The sequence below is a fragment of the Falco biarmicus genome, chromosome 3 (genome assembly GCF_023638135.1).
Source record: "Falco biarmicus isolate bFalBia1 chromosome 3, bFalBia1.pri, whole genome shotgun sequence".
In the NCBI taxonomy this organism is placed as follows: domain Eukaryota; kingdom Metazoa; phylum Chordata; class Aves; order Falconiformes; family Falconidae; genus Falco; species Falco biarmicus.
This window is the reverse complement of record NC_079290.1, coordinates 18,354,363-18,365,263: the sequence shown is the minus strand read 5'-3', so window position 1 is coordinate 18,365,263 and position 10,901 is coordinate 18,354,363. Positions and strand designations below refer to the sequence as shown.

Here is a 10,901-nt window from a genome sequence, read left to right as displayed (position 1 = left end):
GAGTAGTCAACTTTTATTAGAGCAGCTAAACCCTACCCAACCCCGGGTTAATCAATAACTTCTAACATTATTTAAATACTAGCCATTTTGAGGTGGGGTGTATTCCTAGTTACATGCTGGCTTTATTATCTAATATCACATCCTGTTGGGTCATGGAGCTGGCTGGTTTCTCCAAGGAAAATCAGGATTTCGCAATATAAGCCTCAAGATTGTACATACTTATTTATCTAATTGCTATTACAATGATTCAAAACATATGGTGGTGCCCAACGTGAGCTTTCCAAACAGGATTAGAAGGAAGGATGCTCCTCTGAAGAGTTTATATTGGATCTTATGGGATTTAGTGGTATTCAATACATCACTGAGGACCCTCAGCTCCTACAAAATATTTCTAACAGAATCTCAATGCTTTTATTTGGTTTAAATGGCAAGGTTTTGGTGGTGGTGGTGGTGGTGGGGCTTTGCAGGGGTGGCCTCTGTGAGAAGAGACCAGGAGTTGCCCCCTTGCTGCACAGAGCCAGCACCAGCTGACTCTAAAATGGACCCACCACTGGACAAAGCTGAGCCTCATCAGAGATGCTGGTGTTGCCTCTGTGATCACATATTTAAAAAAGAGTAAAAAATACTGCACAGCAGCTGTGGGAGAGGAATGAGAAAGATGTGAGAGAACCAGCCCTGCAGATGCCTAGATCAGTGAGAAAGGAGGGGGAGGAGGTGCTCCAGGTGCTCCAGCAGAGATTCTCCTGCAGCCTGTGGAGAAGACCATGGGGAAGCAGGTTGTCTCCCTGCAGCCCATGGAGGTCCACAGTGGAGCAGATATCCACACTGCAGCCTACGGAGGATCCCACACTGGAGCAGGTGGACATGCCCTGAGGGAAGCTGCGGCCCCTGGAGAGCCCACGCTGGAGCAGGCTCCTGGCAGGAATGATGGCTGGTGGAGAGGAGCCCACACAGAGGCAAGTTTTCTGGCAGGACTTGTGATCCTGTGGAGGACCCCATGCTGGAGCAGGGGAAGAATATGGGAGGAAGGAGCAGCAGAGAAAGTATTATGGAGTGACTAAAACCACCATTCCCTGTAGCCCTGTACTGCTTGGGGGAAGGAGGTAGAAAAGTTGGGAGTGAAGAAGCGAAGTTGGGCCTGGGAAGGAGCGGGGAGATGAAGGTGTTTTTAGTTTTGTCTTTGTTTCTCACTATCCTGCTCTACTTTTAATTGCCAATAAAATCAATTAATTCCCTTAATTCAAACCTGTTTTGCCCATGACAGTAAGTGATGAACAATCTCCACGTCTTTACCTCAGCTCATGAGGTTTTTCATCTTATTTTCTCCCTTTTGAGGCGGGGGTGTGAGAGAGTAGCTTGGTGGGCATCTGGCAGCCAGGCAAGGTTCTGCTTTAGACCTCAGGTAAGGCACCCAGAGGAAAGAAAGAGAAGAAAACAAGTACACTTGAATTTATAGCAGTTCAGGAGGAAAAAAAAAAGTTAAACTTCTATGTGATTATCTAAACAGTCAGCAAAAAAAAATACAAAAAATCACAGTGTTACTGGAAGTGTGGTAATATTTCTAGGTTTTAAATGATTTGATAGACAGTACTTTCCTGCAAAGACCTTGCTACCATTCAAACACACGTGAAAACAAATGATCAGCTTTGATTATGGTGTTTGAACATATGCTATGTAAAATTCAAATGTGAATGTGAAGAATTTTATACAGAATTCAATGTTTTGTAGTAACACACTGTCTCAAAGGCATCTTCAAAGTCTTTACTGAGCTGGGAACTACCCACTTCTTTCATAATATTTTTGGGAATAAAGCCGACCCAACTAACATTAAAGGGAACACTGAAGTCAGAGGGAAAGCAACTGCAGGGTTTCTCTGGAATCTGTAAGATCTGAGGGCACTCATGTACTCAGATACAGACTGGTAATCCTACTGCTTTTACTGGTTGTGAATGAAGTACAGCAGCTCAGCTCATTAAGGATTTAAAACAAACAGCAGACCGAGTCACAGTATATCGTGCTGTGCATGCAAATGATCTATCTGAATGTGCAAATAGGGTGTCGGTGGGAAAACTATGTGCTACTCCCACTGATCAGTTTGGTGGACTTAGCTTATGTACCAGAAGTTTGTATAATTTACAAAAATTAAGGACCGTATGGTATCTTTCAGCTTTGTAAATAACAGGACTGACTCCCTGCAGAAGATCTGAGGACCGTACTCCTGTGGGTGACATACCCCCAGGCAATGAGATAGGGGCATCTCTCGGTATCTAGTGAATGGAGTCCGCCTCTACCTATTTCTTCCTTCTTTTGCCAGCAGCATGGAAACCTGAGGGACAGGTATTATGCCATGGCAAGACCAAGTAGGCTGGATGCAGAGGACAAGGCGGCACTAGAGGCTTACCAGAAGGGTGCCTATAAACATCCTCCTCTGAAAGGTGGAGCGGGAACAATTCAAAAAGGTGAAAAAGAAATGAAATAATATCCCAGGTAAGAAACATCACACACTGCAGAGCATAACTGTTGATGGATAACACTGCTATAGGGAGAAGAGTCCGCCGGAGTCAAGAAACTACTCAATATGAGTTACGCATCTTGCTCAATTTTATTAGCTTCCAACAATTCTTATATAGCCTAAATACACTATCATGCTTTCAAAGCTTAATCATGATTGGAACAAGCATTCTATTCATGCAGCTATTTGCGTCAGCTATGTCTCGGCCTTGCGGTTTGTTACTTCTTCTATCTACCTCCTGTTCTTGGTTTTGCACCAGGTTTCAAGAATAGATCAAAGTTACTTTCTTTTTAACTTCAGCACAATTCTAATTCCAGTACACTTCTAATTCCAGGCCTGGATTGTGCACTCCAGGCCTGGACTGTGCAGACCCTCAGGGGTTCTGTGGCCACGCTTCTGCAGCCATTCTTCTACACACTGCTACTCTGGAGATTATTGCTGGTGACCACCAAGAGAGTCTTTGTTCTAAAGGCAACCACAGAACTGGTTGCAGTCGATGGGCCTTCACCAAGGCTAAATGGTAGAGGCAATGAAAATCTTGAGTCTAGTGAAGTAAATAAAATAATAAAGGACTGAGATAGTAACAGGTAAGAACTAAGTGAAGCTGAGTTTTGTGCTTTTTGCAGAGGGTATTTGTGGGTGGCAGCAGTGCACCCACAGGGCTGGGCAGTGAGATGGTGCCTTCTCTGTCTGCAAGAGGCAGAACTTTCCCTGGAGAGACAAACACCTGGATTTGTGTGACAGAGAAACACGGCTTGTGGATTACATCAGAGTCAACAGCCTTCACCAACTTTGACTGCAGCATTGGTATGAGCCATGAAAGGGCTCTTACAGTGGTATCACTGCCTGCCACTCCTGTTCAGCTCTGTTGATCTCTGGAAAACCTGTGTGAGACTGAGAATTTGCAGAAAGTAAAGACAACCACAAGAATCCTGAACCGTATTTGGAGATTGATACAGACCAGACAAAACGGGTGGTGGGTTGACCAGAGACTGATCAGGCACTATCAGTCTTATCAGATTTTCAGACAGGTATACCAAAACATTCACTATCAGGGGTAAGTTGCAGGAAGGACTGAAGCTTTCAAATCTTTCAAATGTTCACTTTGGAGAAGAAATGAAGGGGTTGAAAACTGAAGTGGAAGTCCTAAAACAATTCAGCCCATCAACAAACTTGGCTAAAACCAGGCATTTACAATTGATTTGTCTCCTGTTGGAAGTCGGTGTCCTTGAAGGAAGTCAGTGGCCCATTCCTGGATATGCAAAAAGCATTATTTCAGAGGAAATAATTCCCTGGGAACTATTTGGTCTTGAGATCTGATCAACAGTTGTCAATTTGAATAAGCAGCTCAGGAGTGCTGCACAAATCACTCCCAAGGAAGAGAAAAGAGTCACCTTGGAGAGCAGATATTCTTCACTTGTCGGTGAAGGTGGCATGCAGCTGCTCAGGCCAGCCAGGACTCAAAGAAGGAATGTGACTAAGAGATCTCATTGCAATTTCTCAGTGCAGGTGCTTAGTTCAGAGGAGAGCTGCAATGGTTCAGCTCAGGTCGCTCTTTCAGAGTACTGTATATTATACCTTCAGAGTACTATACGTTATACTTTCAGAGTACTACACATACCGGTAGATATGTCTCAGCTACCTGTTGGTGGGAAAGGCAAACTGGCAGGCCCCCACCAGTCCATCAAGCCAACTTCTGTTACAGGAAACAGAGGAATTCACTAGAGGAAGCCAAGCTGCTACTTCTGATCTTGGACAAGGAGGAGCTGGTTGAAAATCCAGAAAGGGAAGGTAATTTGTCTGAAAGCAGTACTGACACATGGAGTTAAATTGTTGCAAGGAAAAAGCACAAAAGACTTGGAATAACGAAAAAAAAAAAAAAGGCAGACTTTTGAAAAGTCAGTGAACCAAAAGGTAATGTCTTTTGAGAAGGTGATCTCAAGAATGAAGGCTGCTGAGAATAACTGGAAGCAAATATATTGAAACTCAAGAAGCAAATGTTCTCTATAGGGAGGAAAGATAGGTAACACAGTAAGAAAAATGTGTAGCAGTAAGTCTGCCGCAAATGCTCTTTGAGAAAGCAAAACTCCACAAGTCAATTAACAATAACTGAAGCTGCCAGTAGATAGAGAGAACAACACAGGAATCAATTTAGAAAAGCAAGTGGACAGAATGAGTTACGAACAGCAAGAGACAGCAAAGGCAAAAAGAAGATGGTCCAAAAATATCTCAGAAGTAAGGGATAAGCAAAGGTAAATGGAGATTTATTAGAGAATGTGGAAGAAGAACAGCTAATGGATGATGCATACCACGCTAAAGTTTTCAGTCCTTGTTTTGCTTGTCCTCACAAAGAAATATTATTCCTGCCAGAAATTAATGCATTTAAGTAAGTAGTCATGTGTACCAACCAGAACAGAAAAAAAAAAATTAAAGTAATGAATATTCATTATATACAGTCAGCAGCACAGGTCTACTGAGCATCAAACTAGGTGTAGCAATCTCTGAACCAGTTGATTACCTGTGAGTTCTAAGAGAGGTCAGGAAAAGTTGTAAAGGACTGGACAAGCCTACACATAGTGCCTCTGTTCCAGGACAGATCTGTTCATTGCTGCAACTTCCTGAAGGGTCAGCTGGAGAACCTGTAAACTGTGCAACATCCTACACATAAATATCAATCCTGATGAACAGAGCTGGGAAGGGAAGTGGTTTTAATGATATCCTAGGCTTTGGAAAAAAGGATCAGTAGCCTGATCCTCACTGCTCACTGTATTTTATATACATGATTTAAAACAGTGTGATTATAACTTCAGAGTTCAATAACCTCAGGTGAAGGTGCAGGAGTTCAGAGTGTTTTATCTATGACCTTAATTTAGAAAGTGAATTTGAATCACTTGTCCTGTTTTTTGTTCAACAAGAACAAAATCCTGTTGAAAATCAAGTACTTCTGCTATTGGCTTCTAATCAGAGCTCTGCTCAATTATTCTGCCTCTCTGAAGATCTACCCTACATCAATAGTTGCTTTCTAATGGTCTTGTTTTTCTTCCCTTTTACCAGTGCTATCACTGAAAAGTCTGAGACAGCTGATAGCTTTAATGGAAGAGGAATAATGCATACATTACTGTTATTCTAAGCACTTGAATTTTTAGCTTGTGGATTCTCATATCTGTGTCTTACTAAAAGTATTATTCAGGTGCTGGTGCCACTAACAAGATAATTTACCTCAGAACCATTGAAGAAAAAAATTGTCCTGCCCTGTTGAGAGGTATGTCCAATTGCTCATATCAAAAGCAAACAAACAGTACCAGCCAACTACCCGTACCATCTGGTTATATAGCAATGGGCAAGGCAAAAAAGGTTTTTTTATTACTATCTTTTCATAGTTTACTTATAAACCATTGTAGGGTGTGACAGAAAAGGGCTCATAAGAAACCTGAGAGCTGGGGTTAAAAGAACTGAGGGATGAAGTCAGATTCACAGGCTGTGACTGTTCCTGGACTGAAGCCTGCCAGTGACATGAGCAGGGAGGTCTTATCTGAAACTCTGGAGATCATGTGAGCTGTTCACCATGTCCTCAGCTGCAGGGATCTCTCTGTGTGTCGGCACCATGGGGCATATCCACTGCTGAGGCTTTGTGTCTCTGCAGTTAATGCAAAAGTAGGATCCTAAAGATAGCAGTGACGCTAAAAAAGAACTGGGTCTGCAGTTCTCTGGGGAATTAGTCGAAGATAACAGAGCACTGAGATTCTATTGCTCTTGGTCCCCTTTCAGCCCCAAGGTTATTACCAAGCACGCATGGTAACAGCCTTAAAAATAAATTACACGTGTGATCAGGGCCTCACTTGCTTTGTTTATTCTTACACACTAAATCATCCACTAAAATGTTTTGTAGTGTTAAAAATATAGAACTCTTCCCCTGTCTCCAATTCCCTGACACTTAAAATGCTTCTGCATGGCAAGCTGCTGATTTCAACACAGGTAAGACTTTAAATGACACACAAGAACCTAGATTGTAAGATAAGGAAGGGCACCCGCTGCTATTTATTTGACGCAGCTTTCTTGATAATATTAATCCACTTGCTCGAGACCCTGCGTGAATAGGATGGGTGGCTGGTGGTATCAGGACTGCAAGCTTTCAGCCCCCACACTGTGCAGACCGTGTACTGGGGGCACAACCCAGTTGCCGTAGCCCGGGGCCACTCCTAAACTAACATCTTGCGCATTCCTTGTACTGAAACGCTTATTTGCTGTACCTGCCCTTGCTTTGAGCAGGGAGTAGCATTCGTCCAGGTGTATCATCAACTGCATTAGGGAAATGAACGTTAAAACTAACCCAGCAGGTAACAGAGGTATTTTAACCTGGGCTCTGTTCCCAACCTGTGTCAGCCCACGGCCGGCGGCGCGGGTGTCTGGAGGAAGCAGCCCAGGGGAGGGTTTACCTCCCCAAGGCACAGGCACCTGGGCCTTAGGGCCGCTGTGGCAGCACAAGGCACACCAGGCCGCGACAGCCCGGCCGCGTCCCCCTGCTGCTGCCGGGCTCCAGCACCCCGACTGCGGAGAACAACCCGCTCCGCTTGCAGCTGCTTTTTAAAATCATAATGCCGCCGCGCTCCCCCGCCGTCCGACGATGCGAAGAAGCGTCAAGCCCCCTGGGCCACAGCCCCGCTGTCCACCCACCGCCTCCCCTCCGCGCATGCGCAGCCGCACTCGCGGCGCTTCCGCCGGCCGTCTCCCGGGGTGACCGCCACGCCCCGCTCCGCCGGAAGTGACGCCTGCAGGCGCTTCCGGGGGCGTAACGCGGAAGCGGCGGCGGGCGGGAGGTGGCTGTGCCGGCGGCGGGGGTCTGAGGGCAGGGCGGCCCCTGGGCTGCAGCGCCTCCCGGTGGCGGGGCCCTGCGGCGCGGCCGGGTCTGCTCGCCATGAATATCGACGTGGAGTTCCACATCCGCCACAACTACCCCTGGGGCCGGCTGCCGGCCAGCGTCAAGCAGGTGCCGGCCGGCCGGCGGGCGGGCGGAGTCCGGGCTGCCGAGCTCCCGGCCCGGGGAAGCGGGAGGGTGCGGGGCGGGGTGCGGGGAGATGGGGGGACCCGGCCCTGGCCGGCTCATGGGGAAGGCAGGCGGCCCTGTCCGCGGGGGCCGTGAGGTTCCTGCGGCGGGGAGGGAGGCATGTGGCTGTGGGGAGGGGGGGTACGGCGGCGGGTGTGGGGATTCCTGCGGGGAGCGGCGTGTGAGGAGGGTGTGGGGCTGCGTGTGAAGGGGGGGCGTGGGGGTGCGCGGCCCCCCTGGGGCGAGGGGGGATAAACGAGTGGTGTCGGGTCTGTATGTGAGGAGCAGGATATACCTGTGCGTTTGGGGCGGCCCTCTGTGAGGAGAGGGAGGCGTAGGGGTGGTTTGGGGTCTCTGGGCAGCGGGGGATGTGGGGGTCCTCTCGCAGCTTGTGCAGACACAAGACCGGCTGAGCCGGCTGTCCCTCATGCAAGCCCTGGATACTGTGAGCTGAGCCGGGACGCAGGTGCCATCGGATTCCGTAGCCAGGGAACTGTTGCACGAGTGGCTCGTGGAAAAGAAAACCTCATGAAATTTTGATTTGTTGGATTTAATGGGCCTCTAATAGCAGAGGGGAGGTATTGTGTCACATGGAGAGGAGGTTCTCATCTCCAAAGTCTTACTCTGCTTGAAAGCAGATGTTGTTAAACAATTCCTGCTCTTGCACAAAGGAAGGATGGAGAGGGCAGTGGCTGCAGGCCCTGAGTAACTGAATTCGTTGAATTTGGGATTTCAGGAGCTGTAAGAGGGGCATGAATGATAATTTTTTTTTGCCTGTGCAGCTGAAGTGCTATACTGTTGGCTGTGTGATTCAGGATAGAAAACCTATTAGTATTTAATGTGTTATTTACTTAAGTGTAACTTCTGGAATGCTGTTTTGTTTACATTAGTGTTAGAATAGTCCTTAATATTTTTGTGCTTTGAGCAAATACCTGGATCTCTCTTTGGATACTTAATCAATTATGGACCCTGTCTGTGATACCAGATGTTTCTTCTCTAATACCTGATTCTGTAGTATGTGTGCAACCTACTTGTTTATCCCATATATGCAGTAAAGTACAGTTTTATCTGAGTATCTTTGTTAATATTAGCATCAGTGAAGGAACCAGGACAGGGTGAAAAAAAACCAAGAAGATCACTTGTTGCGGATGCAGAGTAGAAGAGTAATACGAAGAATTTTGCGGGGACAGTTTTTGAAATGAGGCATTTAAAGCATCAACCAGAGTTCTTGTTCTGTCTTCTTTCATGATAGTCAAGTGATGTGCTGTGCTCACACCTTAATCTTGTGACCTAAGATCACTTGATTGCCTTGCTTGTGTGAAGCTACAACTTGAGCTGTTTCGGTATTTATTTTTTGCATTAATAAGCTTAGCTGGAGAAGTGGAAGTTTACATGTCATTCACCATGCTTGGTTTGTGTTAGGCTAATTCTGGGTAATTTTTCAAGGCTGCAAGTGGCTGAATGCTTGGTAAAATGCCTGATGTTTCATGTCTTCTGGAAGATGGTTGAGATGGATGAGAATTAGACGCTGCTTTTTTATCCAAATGGTACTATGAAGAAAAAGGCTAAAGATTATTGCTTAAATCTGCATCCTGTGCAGTGAGCTATTTAACTAAAGGTACTTTTGACCTCATACAGAGACTAAATACAGTATCACTGTTGAACTGAGGGACTCCCTGAGTAATGACAACTGCCTGCATATGTTTCTTCATAAGACACTGCCGTGGTTTAACTCAAAGGGGTTTTGTGTTTGTCAGCTAAAAGGCCTTTATGTTTTCAAGGGTCTTGGAAACTCTCAGAGGGAATATGAAAGGCAGGTCGTACTCTACAGCATCCGCAATCAGTTACGATACCGGAATAACTTAGGTGAGTAAAGAAGCTAAGTAACTTCTTATTGTTACCCAACTCTTCTGCATGGAAGCTTGTCTTACTGCAAAACTGCAAGGATTAGCCCTGTTCAAAGGTCCCTCCTTCCCTGAAAAGAAATACTTTTAAATGATAAAACATCAAGAAAAGTCTTGACTTCTGAGTCTGTTTGGCAGCTTTTCTAGTGAAGCACTCTTTAAGGTTACTGAGTTGGCAGGTGGAGCTGAATTTCTGCTGTACTTATCTTGCCCTTTTCCAAGAAATTAAGAGATGTTAAGAGAGGATTTGACTAATCAAATAAAGCCTGTCACTAGATGAGATGCAGACAGTGGCCCTGACTTGTTTGCAGACTTTGATTAGTTTGCATTGACTGCCTTCATTTGTCTTCCCAAAGTAGATTATAGCTTCACTGATTTTTATGGTGTGTAGCAATAGGATAAGGGCTACTGGCTTTAAGCTGAAAGAGGGTAGATTTAGATGAGATATTAGGAAGAAATTCTTTACCGTGAGGGTGGCGAGGCACTGGACGAAGTTGCCCAGAGAAGCTGTGGATGCCCCATCCCTGGCAGTGTTCAGGGCCAGGCTGGATGGGGCTCTGAGCAACCTCGCCTAGTGGAACGTGTCCCTGCTCATGGCAGGGGGGTTGGAACTAGATCATCTTTAAGGTCCCTTCCAGCCCAAACTGTTCTGTGATAATTAAAAGATGATTTTCTACAGCCTGTGTTAGTTCTGTGCCAATGGATCCCTCCCTGTTAACCTATAAGTTAAATCTGCTCTGTTTTAATGTCATCCTTAAAGGCTGTAAGAGTACTGCTATCATACATAGAAATCCTTGGATGCTGAATGCCCTGCACCACTCCTTTATTTTGTTCTTCGTTTTCTGTCAATTGCCATTATACTATTCTTAATACTTCTGTTGTAACGTTTCTTTAAAATTGAACATCATAGAATAGTGTAACTTTTTGTTTCTCCACTTGTAGTTAAGCATGTCAAGAAAGATGAACGTAAATATTATGAAGATTTGTTAAAATACAGCCGAGATCATCTCATGTTGTACCCTTATCATTTGTCTGACATCATGGTAAAAGGCTTGAGGGTAACACCATTTTCCTATTACACAGGCATAATGGAGGTGAGTACAAAGCCATGGTGAGAATATGTTTTCTGTCCTAGAGATCATGGTAATGGCCCTGTAATGCATACGAGGCAGTGTCACGTAGTTTGTTTGGTTTTGAGGGGGGTCTACTAACAAGTAAGGAAACGTAAGGAAAGGGTCTAGAGAACTACTTGTACCTGCAGTTTCTTCCCTTCTGCCCCTGTTTGCCTCTCAAGAGCTGGGCTTCATCATGTGGAGCTGGGGTGGGACGCACTCTGAGGCCAGTCTTTCTCTTTTGATGTTTGAGATTTATGACTCTTCACTTCAAACTGTAAAAGAAATACCTTATTCTGTTCGATTAATAGAATGAAGAGATTCACCAT

At 45.4% G+C, this 10,901-nt stretch overlaps 1 protein-coding gene across 1 annotated transcript in view; it reads left to right on the top strand.

The window, feature by feature from the left end:
• Window positions 1–7,311: 7,311 nt before the first annotated feature.
• The window catches only part of FAM91A1 (family with sequence similarity 91 member A1), a 29,008-nt gene continuing 25,418 nt past the window's right edge, over window positions 7,312–10,901 (top strand). Inside the window, exons 1-3 of the mRNA XM_056331667.1 lie at window positions 7,312–7,499; window positions 9,338–9,422; window positions 10,403–10,554. Coding sequence (XP_056187642.1) covers window positions 7,428–7,499; window positions 9,338–9,422; window positions 10,403–10,554 — 309 coding nt within the window. The 5' untranslated portion in view covers window positions 7,312–7,427. The remainder of the gene's footprint in view (window positions 7,500–9,337; window positions 9,423–10,402; window positions 10,555–10,901) is intronic.